We start from the raw sequence: 22,950 nt of genomic DNA on the forward strand, positions 1-22,950 counted from the left end.
GTAGTGGTATATGCTGCATTTGCTAAAACGTACGTTATTTATTAACAGTATGACTTGAAACCAGTAGATTTTAAAATGGCGTCTAAAGCTGTAGCTTGGGGTCTGCAAAATAATTTTCAATAGTTATGTTGAATAATTTATGGGGACCAATACATCTATATATATGACATCCCTGCATAGTTAACTCTTTTTAAAAAAACTAAAATCATCTTATTGCAGAAATACAGTCCCATCTTTTAGAGAAAAACAAACGTAAGACTTATTGGTTTGCTTAACAATGGCAACAATTGCATCTTTTCCAGAATAAGTCATACCAATAGAGTTCGTATATTGTCGCTGTGAAAGACACACATGTCCAATCTTGTCATTTTTAAAAAAATATTTTCACGTTAATGAGATGTTGGTAACAGAAAATCCATTCACATGAAAATTTTTTTTTAAAAATCTGAAAAGAAATGGAGGAAAGTGTTTTTCACAGGACAGCAACGATATCCAAGTATATATTATCATTATTATTATCCTAACTATATTTACACTTGTGCACCAGTGGCTAGAAAGGAAATTGTGGATAATCTGAGTCGCCAAAACATGTGGGTGCAGTCATTGCCAAAAGCCTTTCAGAATATCCATACTCTCTTCTTTATTTTTCTCGCCCATTTCCTCGGATTGTGGCAATCTGCTTCTTTTTTGACAATCACACCATGTTTTTGTGGTTCAATATTATGAGAACAACATTGAAGTTTAGATATTCACTTGATGAAATATGACTTTCTTCTTGGGCTGAATGACTTTTGCGATCGTAAATGCTGTATTGCTTACTTTCTTGCATTGTTAAACCTTCACTTAGTTACAGTGCTTTTTAATTAGTTTGTGTATCTGAACAATTTCCAAACTTACAATAATGAGTAACTTTATTAACATGTTTCTTAAATCTGTCACAGAATAGATCTGAAGAGCATCCATTTGCCAGAAATCAAAATATATAAATAAATGAAAGCCCCACCACCACTAACTGTAGTATATGTGCAATAACACTTTAGTCTCATACGCCCAAAAAAAGGAATTTATTTTATTTGGACTTTTATTAGGGAGTAGGGGAGGGCGGTTACCATGGACCCAAAAGGTTTGAGACTCCGCTTCCCTAAAGCCGAACGCTGATTGTATTGTTTACTTGAATGAAATAATCTACAGTTACTGGGGAGTCAAACATCTTCGCTCTCGGGAGACAGCGAGTGAGGTGCAGTGATGTTGTGTATGATAAACTCGTCTCCCTTAATCCTCTCCCTTGTCACCTATCATGATTTGATCTCTTTCACTCCACCCATCTCACACACACAGATCATAAAGCCACAATCCAATCATGCAACAAAAACCTCACACAGTAATCTTGTTGCGCCTGAACACGCACGCCCGCATTGGTCTTTAAAGCCGCTGGCGTCCACCAAAGATGTCAGTCATGATGAGGACGGACTGGAGCGTCTTATGGGGATTAAGGTCAAGTAAGCTTGCCGGATGAGGAGAAATTATTGACTAATTAGAGACTGATGGTTGGGAACGGACACTATTGTTTTACAAATCAGGAGTTGTGGTTCTATATGTGCATTTTTACTACACATGCATCAGCTGATCCGGGGCTCTCTGAGGCTGGGGGGGGGCGGGGCATTTCACAAAGCGATAGACTTCACTCCTCCCCAGGGAAGATGAAGATGGTGCAAATGTCTGCAACGTTGTGTGTGAGTGCAAATTAGCAAATGGGTATACATGTTCAGTATCACTAATTATCCGGAATGTCCTGTCATTGCAAAAAAGCTAAATCGGATTTCAAGTAATGTGCCTCCCACAATGAATACCATTCTCTGTCAGGAGTGTGCGTCCGAGCGCACATTCCCAACTGATTTCATTAAAAGCAGAAATATCCTTTCCGATGAATTCCCGCATGTCCAAAACATAGATCTACATTTCTTCAAACATCAGTGTGAGCCGCTTATCTTTCCATTCACACGTTAGGTGGGACAACTGCGCAAACACGACAGAGGACGTGATTAGGTGAGACAATGGCTCCCTTGTTTTCGCAGAGTCAGTGATAATAAGCAGTTGAAGTTTTTCCTTTGCTTCCTGTCAGTGAGACACTTTTTTCCCCCACCACAGACACAACCAAGCTTCGAAATGCCAATGACTGATGCCTCTACGATTGTATAGCACCACTCGGCATTTGAATGACACAATTCAGTGGCGGAATTTCCTGAATATAAATAAATGCCAGGCTGTATCTCTGAGTAAATGTCATTATTATACCTCCTGGCAGCCTCTCTGAGGCGCCTTTTCACTAAAAAGCATTATGTCAGATTGAATTGTTTCAACTGGATTTTACAATAGAACAGATGTGAGAGAGTTATGCAGTTCATCTGTGTATAGTAACTTGAAGTATACTATGTGACTAATATAAATATTGTAGTGAGTAAAGCAATTCATGTGGTTATAGCTTCATATACAGTATGTAATTCAGTTATGTTAGTAATAGAATACAGGGGTGCATTAAATACAAATTAATTTGAAATGAACTGAAAAGTTCCGTATCTGAAATTTTGCTTGCAAGCCAAAGCAAACAACGACAACAAAAAAAAAACAGTTTCTCTAGGCACCACTGTATAGGTGTGTGCAATTTAATTCACATGGGTATATTTGCGTACATACCATTTTAGTGATGCACTTTCTTTACTACATATGTCACTCATGTCATTTATTTGCATATACCAGGCATCACCAAATGCCAGATTTTTTTCAGGGCGCATTCGCAAACATTGGCGCTGCAATGCTAGTGAATACGGAAAAGGCGTCACTGATTTGAGCCAATCAAATCTTTTGTTTACGATCCACTGCCAATTGCGCAACAGACCGGAAGAGAGTGCTGCTGACAGTATGCCATGCTAAAAAGTTAGCGAGGTCGATGCGTCTTGTTTTAAATGAATGGACGGAGAAATTTTGTTTCGTTCTGGCTGCAGCCGATTCTAAACCAGTGTGCATCATATTCCCCGGAACCGTTGCAACATTTCGAAGCGCCACTACGAAACAAAGCACCGCCCTTTTGTGCAAAGTTATCCGCTGAAGTTTGAGGTGAGCGCACGCAAAAACATCGAACTTCGAGTGCAGTATAACAGATGTTTACATTTCCGTTTACAGCCCAGCGACATGCCAACGAATGTTCACTAAAAGTATCATGGATATTGGGGAAACATAAAAAAACATTCAGTGATGGGGAAGTTGTGAAGGAGTGCTTAAATGCGGTTGCACAAACATTATTTAAAGAAAAACACAAAGCCCAGATGCATGAAATAATCTACCAAATCCCAATGGCCCTGAATCCGTTCCAACCCAGATTTAAGTCACTGGCAGGGCAGTCACAAACTAATTTTTCTCATTAAGAGAAGTTTAAAAAAAAATTCAAAAGAAAAGCTGGTGTCAAAGCTCATTTTGAATTAGTTTTTCATGAGGACAGCCATTTTTATTGATTGTGTACTGAACATGTTGACCTGGTTTACTTGAATAATTAGGCTTTCCGTTTTTTTTTAGGCTGATGACTCTTTGATTTAAGAAAAAAAGGCAAAAGATGTTAACTCAATGCTTAGCACTTCATATATTTCCGCAGGAGATATTTTACTATTTTTTCTAAAAGTGGCACCCTTAAGTTCCTGGAGCCACATTTTCTTGAATGTGAAATAAACGCCTTATATTTGTTTGACTGGCAAAGGTGTTTAATGGGAACATTGCTAAATATTTCGTATATAAGTGCGCTCTGTTGAAAATGACAAAATATTGAAACTATATAAAAATGTGAACATAGGCTAGACATTAAGGGAAGTCGGACTTTGGGTTGGACCTTTTAATTGGAAGAAATTTTCGTCGTGGACCTCTGTGACTTTTAATTGAATACCTCTGGCATATACGGTTTAGACCAGGGGTGTCAGGATCCAGTCCTCGAGGGCCGCTTTCCTGCATGCTTTCAATCTCTCCCGGCTGCAACCCACCTGATTCAAAAGATCAGCTCATCAGCAAGCACTGATGAAGCCTGATAAGAATCCTGCTCATTTAAATCAGCTGTGTTGCAGCCGGGGGAGATGGAAAACATGCAAGACACCGGTCCTGGAGGACTGGAATTTGACACCCCTGGCTTAGACTTTTCTACTCTTTCCTTAATTTTCTTTCTTGCCAAAAGCGCCACTTGGGAATTAGCGACAAAGCTATAATCTGGCGCAAAAAGACAATGCCGGAAAGAAAGACACACAAAAAGAGAAGCAGAAACTGCTGCGGCCCAAAACACATAACTAACAGACAATAGGACGTATCAGACAGGTGCCGGCAGACACAAGTCTCACTCGAGACTAATTCACGAATACCACAGACTTCACTCACTGATATCTGGAAGACTTCCTGTGTGTCATCCAACATCTGCACCCTGATGGAGACTTTTCTTCCTGGTGCCTGTGCAGGTGGACGTAAACCAGGCTCCAGCGTGGACACCCCAAAGCTTTCGGGAGCGCCCAGCCTCTGGCCGGCCGTGGATGGTCTGTCAGCTGGTTCAACCATGGTGGCCGCTGCTGCTCTCGATCTCTTCCCGTCTGCTGGAGAAAGAGAAGAAGGGCTGTTATTCTTCTCCAAATGGCTGGCAGACTGTGTCTGTTTTTCCAAATTAAACCAGCTGCGACCTCTTCAGTGAGCCATTTGAGTATTTTTAAATTCTGCAGGCACATTCCACTAGGGCATTTCCTGAAACAGCCAAGCTTTTACACGGGCCCTCAGCCTATATTGCATTATATTACTTTACTGCCTTTTGTGGCTGTGTAAAAACATGCATTTTACAACAAGCAGCATGAATATTAAACTGCTGGAAATGAAGGATTGAAATGTATAATGAACGACGCCTTATCATGATCTTGTATTCTATGGTGGCAATGTAGCGATGAGGGAAACAAAATGAAGTATGCCATATCAAATTCACCGGCAGGTTTGTTTAATGGTTGGACCGATGGCATGTGCATATAACAGAGGTGAGACACATGCAGGTGGGATTTATGATGTTTTCCTACAAAGCGACCCGTCCAGACTTGTCAAAGCTTCACAAGTAGGGCAGATGAGACACGGTCTGAGAACACACAGAGACACAACCCCCCAACACGCATACAGCAGCACACGAATCTTTCAGCATCCCCCACACACGATAAACCTCCGCCTCAGACAATAAATATCCTCTCAGACGGTCAGTGACATCACGTCTGAGGAATGTTTTAGAAGACAATTCCGACAACACACACACACACACACACATTTTCGGACATTGATTGGTTGAAGAAATGAAAAGCGCTTCCTAATCGTCCAAGGTTCCATTTGGTGACATGCTGACAGGGAGAACACAAACTCACTTTAATAAACTGCCCTGACAAATCAATCTGTTTTAGTGTTGGAAGAAAATACATTTACATATCATATTGATTAAAAGGTCATAAGCTGCAAGCCTTTCTGTGCTAACGTTCAACACACAGCCGTTCCCATGAGTCTGAAATGAACCGACTCTTGTAAATATTTACGTTTGGTACTTTTGGTGAAGTCCCTTTGCTTATGCCTGATGTTTGCAAAACCGCAAACAGTAAACCCACTGGAAATGGAACTCAAGGGACTGGTGTGACCTTCAAGGTACACATGCAGACAAAATTGTTGGTACCGCCTCTCAATGAAAGACAAAGCCACCATGGTCACTAAGATAACTTGAAACGGATAAATGTAACAATGAATAAGAATGGACTGAAATATAACCAATAATTATCAGGCATAGTTTTATTGTTGTGGTGAAAAGAAATATCCCCAAAAAAGCCACTTAATAATTTATTGCACAATCTTTGGAGGGAAAATACAATCTGACAATTTCTGTAAACTCCAATGAAACATTGAGCGTGTCATGACAAGTATTGCCCACTATTCAGAAAAGTAATGCAACCTTCTCCCATTTAAAGGATGACTTCTCCAGTCAGTCTGTTTTGGCTTCTTTCACAAATGTCCAAAAGTATTTTTATCAGGACTCTTCATATTAGTCTAGTGTTGTTTTGTATGAGCCAAGTTTGATTCTTGATCCTGTGCAAGACACAAGACTTGAAAGTGCGACTAAGCTTTCTGACATTGGGCAGTATATTTCACCCCAGAATGTCGTGATACTTGATAGTCTTGAGAATTCACGGCAACAAGAATAGATTCAAGACATCCTGTGCCAGATTTAGCAGAGTAGCCCCAGAACATAACTGAGCTTTCTGTTTGTTTCACGGTGCATACAGTGTTCTTTTTTTCAAACGCAAAGCATAAGTGAATTTGGTAACATTTTCTTTTAAAAAAAAAACAACAGTCACAATAATAGTGTCCCAGAAGCAATGTTGCTTAATACATTTCAACAATTTAGTCTCATCAGTTTCAACTTATTTCAGTGAATTTTTCATTCAGTAATAAAGTGGTACCAACAATTTTATCCACATACTTATTACACAATGTCGGCCACTTCCTCACAGTTTGATTCTTCATTTAGACTAAAGGTCTCCAAATTGCAGTTAAAAAAAAATACTCTGCTAAACATAAAAACAATTGTTGGTCCTGGTCTCGTTCTCTGTAATCTTTCAAAGGAAAAGACGCATCAAATCACAACCAATTAATAGCCCCGCTTGACCATGTGACAATTTACTCTTAATACACCTAAACAGCAAGTCTACAGAAACAGGATTTCTGCAAGCGGCATGCTAGACAGATTCAGATCCTGTTTCAGTCAGGATCCCCTCTATGGCGGTAATAAAGAGAAAAAAAAACCTTCACCAATATTGAGGATGACACACACTCGTTGTTACTTTGACCTATTTCTCGGATCGGCGGGTTGAGTGAAGAGAGGAAACGGGGAGGTGGTAAGAGGCGAAAGGGGAATACTGAGCAAACTAGTCACATGGGCACAAAGGAAACCACTGTGGGAGCATCTAACAGCGACGCTTTCACGAGGAGGGACGCTCGCACAGCCTTTGAACTGGTGCTTAGTAGAACATTTCCCAGGGGTTTTTGGGAGTCAAAGCCAAGTGCTGGGGATCCCATGCAATTCTGTGGGAGGCTCGACTTGGGAGCCACAAAAACAGAATGTGAAGCGGAAAGTTGCATTTGACCAGATAAAGCGACGGCACTTCCACTGTGCGTATTGGCACACGTTCTTTATGATGTAAGTTGAATGACACCAATAAAAAATATCCACAAAGAGGCACAAATACATCCAGGGCCAAGCACTCTTAACTTTGATAATGGGATAAATGAATGGAACTCATCATGCTTCCACCTGCAGTCACGCCTGCATCATGCCTTAAAATAAGGATTTTGACTGTGCAACAAACAAAAAGGCAGGGCGAAATTGTGAAGGTGCAAGACCAGGAGGTTCATTGTGTGAAAGAGGTCTGAGATCAGAGGTGATGCCCCCTCTGACCTCAACCTGGAAAAGAGGGCCAACAAACAACAACATAAGGCCCCTCATGAGATCAGTGAAGTGGAAAAGATTTCGTATTAGCTGAACCCAAAATGACTTTTTTTCGAAAATTAATATAATAAACAGTGACCTATTCTAAAAATAACATTTGCCACAAAAGTTGGGGTTGGGTGTGTGTGAAATGTGTCGGCGTGGAAAATGTTTTGAGTTGGTGTGCGCGTCCGGGTGCAAATTTGCATTATAATCTTATTAGAAGGTACACAAAGTAAGCTTTACAGCATGGTGGCATCTGTTATATGTAACCCAAAATGTTTTTACACTCATGAGGCGTGCATAGACCATTCCGGGAGTATAAGCAGGATGTACTTTCTACATGCGCAATTGCGCATTCATTTATTATTGATCTGCCGATCAATGTGCACCTAATACATCATCTTGGCCACCTGGGAGTAACATTAGTTGGTTTTAGCAGAGGATAAAGAAGACATGCCTGGGGATGGGTATGTTCCATTCACATTTTTTAGACCCAAGTCTAAGTCACTTGACTTGGAAGAATGCCAATACCGTCAAGTAATGACCAATCATAGATCACGTGTTTTCTGAGTTTGGTCATGTGACATTTGCTAGCTGATGCCGTCGCAGTTGCACTGTCTCCACTTTCCACATTCAAACATCTACATACTACAGATAATACCAATGTTACATGACCTGGCACTAGCTTCATGTTCGCTTCCTGTGAAAACTACCAGAATGTTCCCCCACCAAGTGTGTTTACTTCTGTGTTTCCGGCTGTGTTGCAATGTTGCGTACTATAAAATGTGTCTTCTGGCAAAATCTGTGTACCTCCGGAGTATTTTGTTGTTTTGTTACCATTAAAAATCAAAAATAAAATAAGCAAATATAAAGATATTACGCCCCCCTTTGTACTATGAGGTGATAATGACGTGATTGGGCCCTTTTTCTAATCACGTGATTGGGATCGGGACATCCCTAATTGTCTGTCAACTAACACCACTGTTTGTGTTCAAAAACTTATTGCATGAAAAGTTATAAACGCCACAACACTAATGCTATTTGTAAGCCTGCCTGTGGCATTTTTGCATTGTGTGTTAGCGATAAAATAAGCAATAAAGTTGATGATAGCCAAAGTGGTCCTTGCATCCTTCCATTTTTCAGTATGAGGCCCTCGGAGGAAAAAGTTTTGACAGCGCTCCTGCTGTACATTGTCATTATAGAAATAGAAATAGAAATAGAAATCCCTTTATTGTCATTGTACTCAAGTGTGCAACGAGATTAGAGGGCTCCCCTCTCCAGTGCAATACAACAATAATACAGACAAATATATAAATTAGATAAATAAAGAAGACAGTGCAATGGAATTCAGTACTGAATAGGGCATATAGAAATATGCTTGTTTGCTGGTAGAGTGAAAGGCCAAGATGTAGGTTAGCAGAGTAATCCTTAGCCCCTTGTAAAGATGTCAGTAGGCTAAGGATTGCGGCGAGTTAATCAATATTGATGCTGACATTTTGACAATGACAAGCCTCTTTGCAGGGCAACAATGGAAACTAAATCACCAAGATGTCCTTCTGTCTTTTTGAGGACAAAGCTGAGAGGAAAAAGATGTAAAATGATGAAGGCACTCAAGTGAAACACCATGAAGCAAACTCATTGTACAGTAAGTACAACGAAATAAGATCTGCCGGTCTAGTCCTTCCCGAGCTCTGCGGGTTCGGTTAATGACCAGACTTGATGCAAATTATTACCCAAATTGCTGGGTCATCAAAAACGTAAAAAACACACTCAGTTTCTCATTCGTTCATCCACAAGTAGTCTAATCGCGTGCAACACAAGTCTCCGCCAAGAGCCTACGTGTAACCTGGCGGCATAATCCGGATAGAATGATTTCCTCACCCCGCTCCTCTGGCCCGAGTGCTCCGTCGGCTTTGTCGGTATATCCGGCACCGAGCGGCAGCCGGCCGGTCGCTCGGTCGGTTGCGTTACCCGCTGTGAAGCCTTGCTCTCAGGTGGGACGCTGGCTCTGCGCAGCAGCCATTTGGACAAATGCTGTAAAACGTGCGCGAAGCTAACCGATCTTTCTTCGGGAACAATAAGGAGCAGCGCGCCGCCTCCCGAAGCCGCCCGGTGGGACTCCGGCCACGCTCGTGCAGTGGCTCTGTATCGCCATCTTCTGGAGGAAATTAATATACAGAGGTCTGACAAGCAAGAAAACGCATTCACCGGCAAATATCCGCCATACAAACCATAAAACGTAGGCTGTTTTCTGAATATTTTAACAATTCCTGCTCCATAATCGCTACATTGAGATTTGTATTTGTTTTAATCATTTTTATGTCAAATAAATATTATTTTCCAACGATGCATGAGTGCACCGTTAATTACGCCATTGCTATCACGAAATTACGAAGGCTCTAATCAACCTTCCTTAAAAAATATTGAAAAAGTGAATACATTGTACAAAAATATTGTTTTGTACTTTACAAAATTAATAAAAAAAAAAAACTTGTCCATCCGTTATGTGATGTGAGGTGACGTGATATCTTCGCGCCACAACCCATGAAATGGCGTAATGCATCATGGGATATATTGTTTTTCTACAACCTATGGTCAAGGTCCGTTGCCATGGTTACCACAGACAGCAGGAGAGGGCGAGACTGTTCACGTGACAAAGCAAGATGGCGACCACATTGTTGAATTGATGCAAGTGTGTGAGTACTCTACCTTGTTTAATTAGCTAGCCGCTGCATTCACACACCCGGTGTATTGGTTTCACATTTAGCAGTCGCATTCTCCTGGTTTAACACAATAACAATGTACAATGTTTTTTTTCCCTTTTATTGTACCGAATTGCGATTTAGAATGTCATGTGAAGCAATATACCTGCTAATGTTAGCTTATTGCACAATCTGAGATGCTGCTGGTTCATTTGATGTTTAGCAAGCCGCGTCTCAAGCAATTCATATGCATCTGGTCGTTACTTGTGCTTGTTTTTAATATTTCTTGCAGGGTCGTGAGCGTAGGAATTTGGATGTAATTTTTCTATTGTTCACCATCATCGTCATCTAATTGCAGAATCACGATGGCCCTAAATGTGTTTGGTAAGTAGTATCGGGTTTACCATTGTTAATGCGAGTGCATTAATTGTCTCGTCATTTGTGTTCATTACACGCCTGAGAAATGCATACACTATTTGTTGTCTCCCTGTCATGTACATAAAACTCGTAGGAAACCCGTAGTTTTGTTGGGTTTTGAACACGTCACGACGGGCAAGTGCTTAACCTCGTCAAATCGGCGTGATATGGTAACTACTAAATCTGATTTTTAAATTAACTCATTGTAATATCTTTTACACTAGAACTGTATCTGTTAGTGCAATTTGATTGACTGCAGGGTTTGAATCAAAAAGTACCCCTAATGGTAATTTGGCAATAGTTTTTGATGCGATTATTTTTAGGGTTCTTTGTATAGGACCGCAAAGAAAGAAATCATCCATCCATCCATTGTCCGATCCGTTTATCCTGTCTTTGGGTAGTAGGCGGGTTACACCCTGAACTGGCTGCCAGCCACTCGCAGGGCACACATAAATGAACAGTCATTCACATTCACACCACAACCCATACAAATTTTAATATGTCTGAGAGAAAGACGGTATAAATCTTGTTACATGGATAGTTTGTTGTTTTCAAGAGGTGTTTGCAATAAAAAAAAAAAAAAAACACCTTATGGCAAAAAACTGTCAATATGATCTGACAGTAGAGACCATCTGGAACCTCAATTTGTATTTCATTAATTGTTATTTTAAAACCTACCGAGCCTTGACAATTGCCAACAAGAGACTCTGGAGACATATGGTGCAACATCTCGACATCTTGAGCGCATTCTAGTGAGTGAGAGGAGTGGCTTTGGTCAGAGATTCAAGTGGGATGGGGTGGCGGGTTGGTGAGTAGTGATGTGAGGCGACATTTACATTTTGCTAAAAGTTTGAAAACTTCAAACATCCCTTCAGTTAACATCAGCGATGTGTTGAGTCTTACTTTTTTCACCAGGTCCAACTATCAGCCTCCTATTTCAGAGAGGTGAAAGAAACTTTTCCAGGGAAAGATTGTATATTTTTTTTGACAACAGAGCACCACAGACAGGAAAAAAATAACTGTCATCACACAATGTATCTTCTTACTAATTGTACTGTATTTTATTTTGAAAATAACTACAGAAGTGTAATTTAAATTAAAAGCAATGGAATTCCCAAGGCTAAATATACAGTGCATGTTTTTTTCGCACAAGTGTCACCGTTTGGATATTTCATCGCAGCAGAAAGAAAGAAAGAAAGAAAAAAAATGGAATGAGATTTCCACATTTTGTAATCAGTCCTGCAGCCTGGTTTGTGTATACGCCATAGGTAAGTGTGTAGTAACCGCGATAACAATTATCTGCAGATTATATATTTACCCCGAAACTATCACCATAAACAATAGTATAATTTGTTTGTTGTTCTTCTTTAAACACACCTGTATACAGATTAGCAAAAATCCTGTTTATGTCCAATTATCTTTCAATTATTAAGGGTATGGGAACATTTGCATTGAAATGTAGAACAACAAAATATCTTGGGGCGGTGTATAAAAATATAATTAAATAAATAATACTAGGCTCTGTTAAATTCTTTTCAACAAATATTAACACATACCCCAAACAGTACTATCTGTAGTGGCAGAGTAAAATTATGGCTTTTATTTCCTTCCTTACCTCTTTCCTTCCTGAACAATTTATCATAATCTTACTAATTTTACTGTTAAAAAAAAAATATATTGGCATTTAAACTCAGTGCCCCAAACATTTTAGTGCTAATGGCCATTTTCACGTGATTATGTTTTGGATATTGATATTATAATTATTAAAAACATCACCTAGAAAGAAAATCCTGGCGGCCTGCCATGCTCATACTGCACTGGGGAAAACCCTGGCGTTATCCCATCTGTGCCTTTACACTGCATTCACATTGCCAGATAACTGATCCATAGCATCTTTTTGTCTGCATCCAGCATATTTCTCCTATCAGAGCATATTCAATCCCACTTGGGCATGACCATTTCCAACTAGTGGCGATTGTCAAAAAATGCGTGTCCACGGCAGGGTTTGTTCAAGGTTGTAAATAGTTGTCAGACGTTTGACCGGATATTTCTTTTTCAGGATTTTTTTTTTTTACATGTTCAAAATTCCCTCGTGACAAGAAAAACCACCAAAACTGCTGGCAAACCATTGCGAACATTTTCAGCATTAAACGAACCCTGACAAACTGACGTGAATGCAACATTCACTGCCTTAGAAAACACTCACAATATTTCGCCGCTCAGTGGGTTAGAGCCTTTACGTTCCGGTGATGCATATTGTAAAAGTGACACTTCAGGGCAAAGAAATCTTGCACTGTGAATTTAGCCAAAGTGAAAATTTAAAATGATAATTGTGCATTATTTTAGTAATAAAGTTTAACCCTTTTAAGCAAAATAGGAAAATTGCACCAAACAACATTGACAGTATGTCTTTGTTTGTAACCATTTTCATGCGACAACCTTTTGAAGTCATAATATAAAACTGATTATTTTATTGAAACAATTCTGGCGCCTAAAGGGTTTTTAAGTAGAGACAAAATATTTTTTGAATTTATTTGTTTGTTGTTTATCTGTACATAGTCTCAAGTCTTCTCAAATGTTCTTCAAATGTATGTATTTTATACAAATAATTGCTTTTAAGTCAACAAGAGAAGCCATTTTCTTTTGTGCCCTCAGATCATGATGAATACCGGCCGCCAGTATGGAAGTCCTACTGTAAGTTCTTCATCAGTCATGTGTTTTTTTTTAGCATGTATGTGATGTGATTTCCTACTATTGATCGTTTTTCTGATTGTCTCCATTCTTATACTTCTAAAAATGTAACAATTTATTGTTTTAACCCCCTTAAAACTTGAGGTCTTATTTGTGTTTTGTGAATAGTGTATCAGCTCCAGCAGGAGGCGCCACACCCTCGTCGATTGACCTGCACTTGTGAGGTGAGGTTTCAATTATTTTACATTGACAAATAGGTTGACAGATTTTGAATACATAGTTGTCATTCTTATGTTTGCATTATTTTGTGATGCTCGAGTGCTGGTCCTCTCCCACCTAATTGTGGGCCCACCACAGCAGCGGATTTTGCAGTGTTTGCAAATGCTCACGGACCTCTTCATGTGCTGTGGAGTAATGCCCTCTTCTCCATTCACTTTGATAGTGTAGACTGAAAAGTTGTTTAAATTCCTGCTGTAGCCTGGCTTTCTTTTCCTTTACTGCTTCTCCCTTACTTGCTAATGCTGCACGTTCAGAAAGAGAAGTCAATTTAACTCAATTATAGTCAAGGTCTAATTTCATACAGCACACTCATCAGTTGCTGAGCACGACTCTGCCTTCTCATCCAACCCCAAAGCACGTATTAGCATCTCGCCAACATCATGCAGCGTTCTAAACATGATTGCTGAGCAGTATAGTCCATAAATAAACTCAACGAGTAGTCTGTTGACTGTACAAAACCTACGCCACACAAATATTGGCTAGTGTGCTGATGTATTGGTTTGCATCATCAGATTTGTTGAGGACAACAAAACACAGTGTTGTGCGCTTAGTTTGACTCACAAGCTCTTCTCTGCTCCCACACGTACGCCAACCCACATGCTGGGCCTGAATAAAATGTTATCACCTCACGAATAATATTAGTTTTGCCCGTGGGTGGAATTCTTCTTCTAAACTTTTTGTGGTTGTTGAAAATGTGTATTTCTCCTGCAGGTGGACAATCGACCCAAATACTATGGAAGAGAGTAAGTAGCTAATTTTACAGGTGTGCCTTGTGAGAATTGTGTCATGTGAACAGCAGACTTGTGATGTGTTCAGGTACCACGGGATGATTTCCAGAGAGGAAGCCGACCATCTTCTGAGTCAGGCCGAAGGCAGCTACCTCATTCGAGAGAGTCAGAGGCAGCCGGGCACATACACACTGGCACTGAGGTAGGTGCACTTCCATAACTGGTGCTAAGTAATACTTAGCACCAACTGTTCCATCTGTGAATGAGAATCATCATGACAAGTCTGAATGAGCTTCAGCCAAAGTGGGGCACCACTTGTTTTTGGGTCAGAATGATCTATTCATAGCTGTGTTCCACCTGCACACATCCGCTTCCATGTCTCCCCCGTGGTTATAATTACCTTCCATAAATACTACTCTGTGAATGAAAGGTTTGATTTTGGGTTAATGATCTGAAAGTCTCGATTCACTAAGGCCTAGAAAAAGTATTGTCCCAGTTTGGCATTTGTGTGTCACAGTTTTGATCTTATTAAAAACCATTCAAGAGATGTTTTCCTTTTACAACATTCAGGTTCGGGAGCCAGACGAGAAATTTCCGTCTTTACCATGACGGCAAACACTTTGTCGGAGAGAAGAGGTTCGAGTCCATCCATGACCTGGTCACTGACGGCCTGATCACGCTTTACATCGAGACTAAGGTGAACATTCACTCTGTGGCCATTATTCATTAACTGGTCCTTCTGTCAGCCCAAAGCATTTCAAGTCTTTTCAAACTGTGACTTTCATTTAGGCAGCAGAATACATCGCCAAGATGACCATAAACCCGATCTATGAGCATGTGGGCTACACTACGCTGAACCAGGAACCCACACTAAAGAAACACTTGCCACACAGCATGGACGCCCCTGATAGTCCGGCTCCCATCAAAGATGACCACAACACTGAGGAGAGGGTGAGGACGATGAGCATCGATTCTCGGCACAATTCATCCATATCCGTTAACCCATGGCACATTATAACATGAAATTCACTGACTAAATGTACACTTTTCTAATTGTGTTGTAGATGAATCAGAATAGTGACATATCATGGAAAAAGACAAGCAATCAGTTCGTTGGCTTTCTCTCCAGAGATCATTTTGCTCGAACATTTAGAGACTGCAAGAATCACTGCGCTCTTATTGGTTCATTGTCCTCTGAATGTGACCTGTTCACTCCCTCTCACCCTCCCTCTCTCATTTGCTCAGTGTAGTGGCGTATTTCCACACGCTCAGTCATGTGGAGCTTGCGGAGTGAGATGTAACACCAGTCGAGTCTAAAGGATGTGGAAGACGTTTTGGATATATTTGCTGATCCTCTAGCAGATTTTGTGATTCTTTGGCTGACTTTTGTTGAGCAGCGCCATCAGGATGCAGACCAATTTGTCTCACTGATCTCTAGGGGCTCCATACGTGTCGTTTCAAATCCAGCTTTTCTTTGGATTTGGATTGGAAATTGTTTCTGTTTGTTGTATCATTTACCAAATGTGCTCTTTGGCTTAAACACGGCTTTGAACTACAGATCCCATAATGTCAAACGGCAAGACTCTTGTTGTTAGGAGAAGTAAGAAGCAATCGGGCAGGCGAGATGAGAAACGTGCACATCAAAAGGGTTCATGGTTTGCTGCTGCTGTTGGTTTGGATGGCGGCAGTGGTGGCTCATTTCTTCATCTGCCAGTTGCTGGCAGCGCCCTGGACCCCGTCGCAAAGACCAGAGTCAACAGAGGCCCGCCGGTTCTGTCCAAACCAACGTCTCCTACCTTCGCCTTCTGGCAGCCAATAAAATCATTTGCCCTTTCACAGCTCACGTCGCTGGTCAGGCGAGCCACACTCCGAGAAAGTGACATGGTGCCCAAATATGAGAAGGTTCACAACTTCAAGGTGAGATTTGCGTGTCGCTGTGTGCGTGTATGCGTGTCAAATGTTGATTTATCTTTTGGCTCTGTCATCAGGTTCATACATTTCGTGGGCCTCACTGGTGTGAGTACTGCGCCAACTTCATGTGGGGGCTCATCGCTCAAGGAGTCAAGTGTGCAGGTAACACTCGAGTTTGCACACCAGTGTGTGCACCGGAGTAAATCACTTTGTGTTAACCTTCAAGTTTCAAACAAGTCACAAGTTACAGTGGCAAAAATCAAGCAAGTCAAATTGATTCCCAACTAAATTTCCAAGAAGTCAAGTCATTACTTTAATCAATAAGCAACTCACAAATCGTGTCTAACTATGCTGCTGAGTCATTACATACATTTGCATAATGGCACATAATGTTGGACAGATATGAATATATGCTTTCACACTTATAAAATGTATTCTCTGTATTTTTTTTTATAACCTCATATAATGTGTTGTAACACTTTGAAGCAACTGATAGCTGAACACAAATGGTGAGGCAACACCATCGTCTGTGAAGTATGACTAATATTAGTGAGGCTTATTGAGGAATGAGGAGGCTGTTTATCCATAATGTCTGTGTTTTCCCGCCCCCAGTTGGCACATACACCAGAACATGCAGCACTATGTCCATTGGCTGCCAGGATGGCCGAGTGGTCTAAGGCGCCGCATTCAGGACCCAGTCTCCCCAGGAGGCCTGGGTTCAAATCTCGAATTTCCCCATTGTGGGACTAATAAAGGGAATATTATTATTATTATTATTATTTCATTGAATCAAAAAGAGACAAAATCTGCTTGCATTTGGTTTATGCCATTACTGTATGAAAAACTGTATCATAAACAAAAGTCACTTTATCTTGAGAATAATTCAACAATTGTTTTTCAAATGGAAGCAAGCAAGACTATTCAAGCCATATGCTGTTTGAATTGAGTTGAATCCCAAGTCGGTTGAGTCATTCATGACGTTTATCCATACAAGTCCTAAATGAAGCGATTTAAATCTGACTTAAGTCCAGTCATGTCACTGGAGTCCCCCACTTCTGGTGCGCACACACAAGAACACGCTCACACATACAGTAGATATACATATACACTAAATAAACCTCTTGTATGTGTCAGACTGCGGATTGAATGTCCACAAGCAGTGCTCAAAGGTTGTGCCCAATGACTGCCAGCCAGACCTGCGTCACGTCAAGAAGGTGTACAGCTGTGACCTGACCACACTGGTCAAAGCGCACAACACCAAGAGGCCAATGGTGGTCGACATGTGCATCCAGGAAATTGAAGCAAGAGGTGGGTGCAGATGTGAGCTAAAAAAAGGTGAAGGCTGCTACCGATCAGTTTCTTTTTAACTGTGCACTTCCACTGCTCTCCAGGTCTCCAGTCGGAAGGTTTGTATAGAATATCTGGCTTCAGTGAGCTGGTTGAAGATGTCAAGCTGACGTTTGATAGAGGTGAGAATCATGAGTAAACTCTCAAGTAAACCTTGCGACGAGCCGCAATTGCATTGTGTCCACAGATGGCGAGAAGGCGGATATCTCATCAAGTGTATATGAGGACATCAACATCATCACTGGCGCGCTCAAACTATACTTCAGAGAGCTACCTATTCCCCTCATCACATACGATGCCTACCCACGCTTCATCGAGTCCGCAAGTAGGTCCTTGGACGTTTTACATGACACGTTCAATGTCTTTATTGGTGTTCTTCCATTTGATCATTGCAGAGATCACGGACTCAGAAAAGCGCCTGGAATCCCTCCACGAGGCTTTGAAGCTTCTGCCGCCAGCTCACTGCGAGTCGTTGCGGTACCTCATGGCGCACCTCAAGAGGTAGCAAGCTACGGTTATCTTTTTTTTATGTAGCATTATGAACAGTCAACTCAAGTCCACTGCGGTTTGAGTAAGTAAGATGATGACAGTTGTCTCATAATTATGTGTACTGCGGTGTACCCCAGCGATAAATGGCCTGGTACCTTTGTACACACAATGCCTCTAAACAACACAAAGATTTAACTTTTGCGTAAGTGGAGGGAGTCTTGTGTTCTTCTCGAAAAGACTCATTATAACATCCACTTAACTCATGCCCGTCACTCCCAGGTATTGCTGGATTCATTTTGGTTTTAGACATGGACAAAAAAAATTGGGGTTGGGCTGCACAATATATTAAAAATATTGTTAGTGCGATAAAGACCCGTCCAATATGCATATCCCAAACATCCAATGAGTTTCATATCGAACTGAATGCTTCGACCAAACAGATTCCACCATCATTCAATAGGAGAACAGTATCGAGGAGCATTACTAATACTAAATCACAACTTGCATATCGTGTTTTTTTCAATATGGTGCAGCCCTGCCTTTTGGCGTATCTGGTGGTGCAACCCCAAACCCAACCAGTTTTTGTAATTTTTTTCAGTTCAAGTCAGCTGTAGTCGACCACTTTCTGCTACCTGAAAGTACCATGGATCGTGATTGTTGCAATGTGCGACGATATGGGTTGTATAATATGGGGGCACTTTGCAATCGAAATAGACAAAAATATTTCTATGCTAAACTGAACTGAACCAAACCGTGGTGCTTGGAAGAAACAGGGCTAAAGGAGCACTTGTATGTTTTAAGGCCTTTTTCAAGACATGAGCCCGTCCTTCTCTTCCCTCAGGGTCACCCAGTACGAGAAAGAGAACCTCATGTCCAGCGAAAATCTTGGAATTGTCTTTGGACCCACGTTAATGAGATCACCTGACTTGGATGCCATGACAGCACTCAATGACATCCGCTACCAAAGGCTGGTGGTCGAAATGCTTATCACCAATGAGGACGTGTTGTTCTGAAAGGCAACAGAACCAGATGTGTAACCAATGCAGGACAACTTGTTCCAAATGCCTGGTTTTGTCAGTGCACTTGCCAGAAGCAGAATGAATTTTTAGAGGGAAGTCATCAAAAAAATGCTAACACTGAGCCATATAGTGTCAGAGCAGTCAAAGAATGTTGTATTTCTGGTCTTGTTTTTTTTTTTTGTGTGTGTTTGAGCTTTGTTGCAATGAGCTGGAAACTTGCCATCATGAGCCAAAATTGAAAGAAATGGTGCAGCAGAGCTTCCATGGCAGCCACAAGAACAACCACATACTTTGTCAGTTTCCAAAAAAGAAAATATGATTGTATCTTGCTAAAACTGAGCGAAATGCTCACAAAGCGATAGTAACTGTAACATGAAGGATTTTGTTTGCAATGTTTATTATTTTTTTTATTACAGTAGTGCCATTTGAAAAAGGGCCAAGTGAAGTCAAGACGCATTTTGGTTGTGCTGGCATATCAGCTACCACATACAGTAGAAGTGAGTTCCACCCCATTTCTGTCGGGGGAAAGGGACAAAAATCAACTCTTACTTGAACCTTTTCATGAAGCTAAAGGAAAATATGTTGTAAAAAAAACAAGCATACACATGGCTGCTGGACTGGCTGATAATGTAGAGATGTAAGATAACGTAACATCGTTTTCTAACAAATCAAAGTTGTTTTGTTTGTTGTGTGGTTCATATCGTGTTTGTATATATATATATATATATATATATATATATATATATATATATATATATATATATATAATTAGTTTTGGATTCTTTCATGTACTAACACCACAACAATCTGCTGAACCTTAAACCACTTATGAGCCTTCCGTGATCTGTGACACTTCTTCAGCATCATATTTTTTTTTTTACATTGTCATGATGTTAATGTAAACTATTTTCTGTATAGTATGCATGGGGGAATTAAATTATTACATATGTCCATTAAAGAAGAAGTGTGATGTTCATTTTACAGCGCTCGTCCTCTTTTCTTCACAGGTCTATGAAAGTCTATCTTGTCTGTCCATCTAGCAGCTCAGGGGTGTCAAGATCCAGTACTCAAGGGCTGCTTTCCTGCATCCTTTAAATCTCTGCCAGCTGCAACCCACCTGATTCAAATGATCAGCTCATCAGCAAGCCCCGGAGAAGCCTGATAAGTATCCTGCTCATTTGCATCAGGTGTGTTGCAGCCAGGAGTGATGGAAAACATGCAGGTCCTCCAGGACCGCAGTTTGACCCCCCTAGCTCCTGTATCTTTAAATTGGTGGACGCAGTGACATAGACGTCACGAGTTGAGTATATTTGTCAGGCTTTCATCACTTTTAGCACCATGCCGCATATACCGTATTTGCCTTGTGCTGTGTGTGTGCTATGGAATTATACAATTGCACTTAATTTGTCAATGTTAATTATAAATGCGTCTATATTCAGCTATCTACACCAGTGACATACAGGAAGAACATTAGATGGCATATTTGGTACAATAAGTAAAATATATATCTACATTTAGACAACAGAATAAAAAAACGCACCTTCCTGTATATCTACTGTTTTTTAATGAAACAGGCCCATGTTTCCCACTTAGTCATTTTGTGAGTAATTTTAGACAAGATCATTATTTCAGTACAAACACACACAGTTTGTGAAAATGTAGTTTTACGGTGTCGTGTAAAATGGGTGCTTGGGCTCAATCAATCGGAGATAGAGAGAAATGTAACGTTTCTGTAATGAACGCTGCTTTGGAAGAAGGTGAAATCCTAACTTCTCTGGCAATAAGGATCAGACTGTAAACGATTCCTAACCAAATCCTAACAGTTCCGAACCAAGTCATAACCAATTCCTAGCACTTCCTAACAGATTCCTAACACTCCCGACTTAGTGAGTTTAAACAAACCTACATTTTAGGCAATTCCAAATGCACTCATATGGCCTCGTTGGCGCAGTAGGCAGCGCGTCAGTCTCATAATCTGAAGGTCGTGAGTTCGAGCCTCACACGGGGCAGTATTATTTTTTTTGTGACGCAGTCTATTTTTTTTTTTTTTTTACTATTAGATAAATTCATTTATAAATTTTCCAGAAGCTTCACATCACGATATATATAAGTATTCGCTTCTCATGACAATCTGCCCTAGTAAGTCTTTCATTGGCTCTAGTTATAAACTTTTAATCTTAATATTTTTATGATACAGTGGGAACTAAGCACCAAATCATCGTATTGTTCTGACGTTTGTAAGTGTTTACAACTGATGAATATCGAAATATGGCATAAACGAAGATTCAAAAATACATACGGTGTTTTTCGTGCTTATCTGTTTTCCAAATGAGTGTGTGTGGGTGTGAGTGCGTGAGTGAATATGTAGATGTGTGAATGAGAGGAACTATTGATTACTATACTATATACTATAGTAGTATTCTAGAGTTAATAACATTTTGTCACTTTACCTGCATTGGATTTGTTTACAGCATACATGTCAAACTCTGACCCGCGGGCCAAATTTGGCCCGCAGTCTAATTAAATTTGTCCCGTGAAGCTATTCCAAATGACTACCATACCATTCTACATTCATTCTAACAGTCTATATGATAATAGTAACAGTCAAAACGATAATAGTAATTTTAAAAACTAAACATTCTATTACATTAATAAAACCACTTATAATAAAAAAATTCAATTAAAAAAAATCTACATTTATATTGTTTTTAAAAAATCAATTGCTGGCTCGCGGCATCGACCAAGTTTTACTTTTAGCCCCACTGTGTATTTGAGTTTGACACACCTGGTTAACAGGCAGTTCTTATACATTCAATATGGCGGACGCGTTGCTGAATTGCATTCACGGACCAATCCGCTCAACGCACTCCCTGCTGGCCAAACATTCATTGTCATTGAGACCTGCAGGTTTGAAAAGACATCAAGGCGTCGGTCAAATGAGAACCCATCCATCATCTATACTGCTTCTCCTCACTCGGGTCACGGGGGTGCTGGAGCCTATCCCAGCTATCTTCGGGCAGTAAGCGGGGGACACCCTGAACTGGTTGCCAGCCAATCGCAGGGCACACATAGACAAACAACCTTCCGCGCTCACACTCATACCTAGTGGCAATTTCGAGTGTTCAATTGGACTACAATGCATGTTTTTGGAATGTGGGAGGAAACCGGAGCACCCGGCGGAAACCCACACAAGCACGGGGAGAACATGCAAACTCCACACAGGATGGCCGGAGCCGGGATCGAAACCACGCCCGATGCTGTCTCTCACTGTGAGGCCATCGTGCTAACCAGTCGGCCACCGTGCCGCCCAAATGAGAACCCTCCCGTCCTTATTCATAAAAATAATCACCCTTCGTCCTTTTAAAGCCCTTACGTCCTTGCATCTAATCATCGTCAACGCCCTCCAAGTAAAATAAATAAATACATAAAAAAGAGAAAGCGTCCGTGCATGACAAGATGCTAATGTCAGAAATTCCTTAATTTCCGAAAAGAAAAGCTGATTAAATGCCACTATAGCCAAAGCTGGCCTTAGTAACAGATTGTTCCTTAGATTGTTCATTACCTAGAGTGCTGTATATATATATATATATATATATATATATATATATATATATATATATGCATATATATATATATATATATATATATATATATATATATATATATATATATATATATATAATGTGGCGCACTCAAGGCAGTGAGGGACGTAGGTACATTTATTATTGTAATCAATAAAATGTGCTTACATTAACTGATTCATAAAACAAAGAGGTGTATGCGAGTCATTTGTCAACACATCATTGTGGAGGATTGTGTCACATCAAAGCTAAAATTATTAC

At 40.4% G+C, this 22,950-nt stretch overlaps 2 protein-coding genes and 1 non-coding gene across 7 annotated transcripts in view; 2 read left to right on the forward strand and 1 right to left on the reverse strand.

The window, feature by feature from the left end:
* The window catches only part of LOC148340477 (FERM, ARHGEF and pleckstrin domain-containing protein 1-like), a 42,084-nt gene extending 32,427 nt beyond the window's left edge, over window positions 1-9,657 (reverse strand). For all 3 annotated transcript variants that reach the window (XM_088291906.1, XM_088291905.1, XM_088291907.1), the window contains exons 1-2: window positions 9,407-9,657; window positions 4,411-4,619 (exon numbers count right to left, since the gene is read on the reverse strand). In XM_088291906.1, coding sequence (XP_088148032.1) covers window positions 4,411-4,584 — 174 coding nt within the window. In that variant the 5' untranslated portion in view covers window positions 4,585-4,619; window positions 9,407-9,657. The remainder of the gene's footprint in view (window positions 1-4,410; window positions 4,620-9,406) is intronic.
* Window positions 9,658-10,119: 462 nt separating this feature from the next.
* LOC148340478 (N-chimaerin) lies at window positions 10,120-19,739 on the forward strand. Of its 3 annotated transcripts, none has more exons than XM_088291908.1 (15): window positions 10,120-10,221; window positions 10,520-10,611; window positions 13,300-13,338; window positions 13,504-13,559; window positions 14,326-14,357; window positions 14,431-14,544; window positions 14,913-15,039; window positions 15,132-15,293; window positions 16,182-16,259; window positions 16,331-16,415; window positions 17,388-17,561; window positions 17,645-17,722; window positions 17,788-17,925; window positions 17,996-18,101; window positions 18,931-19,739. In XM_088291908.1, exons 2-15 carry the CDS (start codon window positions 10,593-10,595, stop codon window positions 19,100-19,102), a joined length of 1,380 nt encoding a protein of 459 aa, XP_088148034.1. In that variant the 5' UTR covers window positions 10,120-10,221; window positions 10,520-10,592; the 3' UTR covers window positions 19,103-19,739. The 3 variants fall into 3 exon arrangements, with proteins under 3 accessions (XP_088148034.1, XP_088148036.1, XP_088148035.1); XM_088291910.1 differs by having other exon boundaries at window positions 10,142-10,217; XM_088291909.1 differs by lacking the exon at window positions 10,120-10,221 and adding an exon at window positions 10,224-10,326.
* A 1,305-nt stretch (window positions 19,740-21,044) lies between these two features.
* Window positions 21,045-21,117, forward strand: trnam-cau (transfer RNA methionine (anticodon CAU)). The gene has a single exon. It is a non-coding gene; the product is annotated as a tRNA-Met (tRNA).
* Window positions 21,118-22,950: the final 1,833 nt, after the last annotated feature.

The sequence above is a fragment of the Idiotropiscis lumnitzeri genome, chromosome 3, assembly GCF_059441095.1.
Source record: "Idiotropiscis lumnitzeri isolate Australia: NSW breed Sydney's pygmy pipehorse chromosome 3, RoL_Ilum_1.0, whole genome shotgun sequence".
NCBI classification, from domain to species: Eukaryota; Metazoa; Chordata; class Actinopteri; order Syngnathiformes; family Syngnathidae; genus Idiotropiscis; species Idiotropiscis lumnitzeri.

What these genes read in the sequence shown, in the direction of transcription:
- LOC148340478 (XM_088291908.1), top strand. An exon ending in ACCACAACACTGAGGAGAGG is followed by an intron (nt 15,294 to 16,181) that starts GTGAGGACGATG and finishes GCCCTTTCACAG; the next exon opens with CTCACGTCGCTGGTCAGGCG. An exon ending in CAAGCTGACGTTTGATAGAG is followed by an intron (nt 17,723 to 17,787) that starts GTGAGAATCATG and finishes TTGTGTCCACAG; the next exon opens with ATGGCGAGAAGGCGGATATC.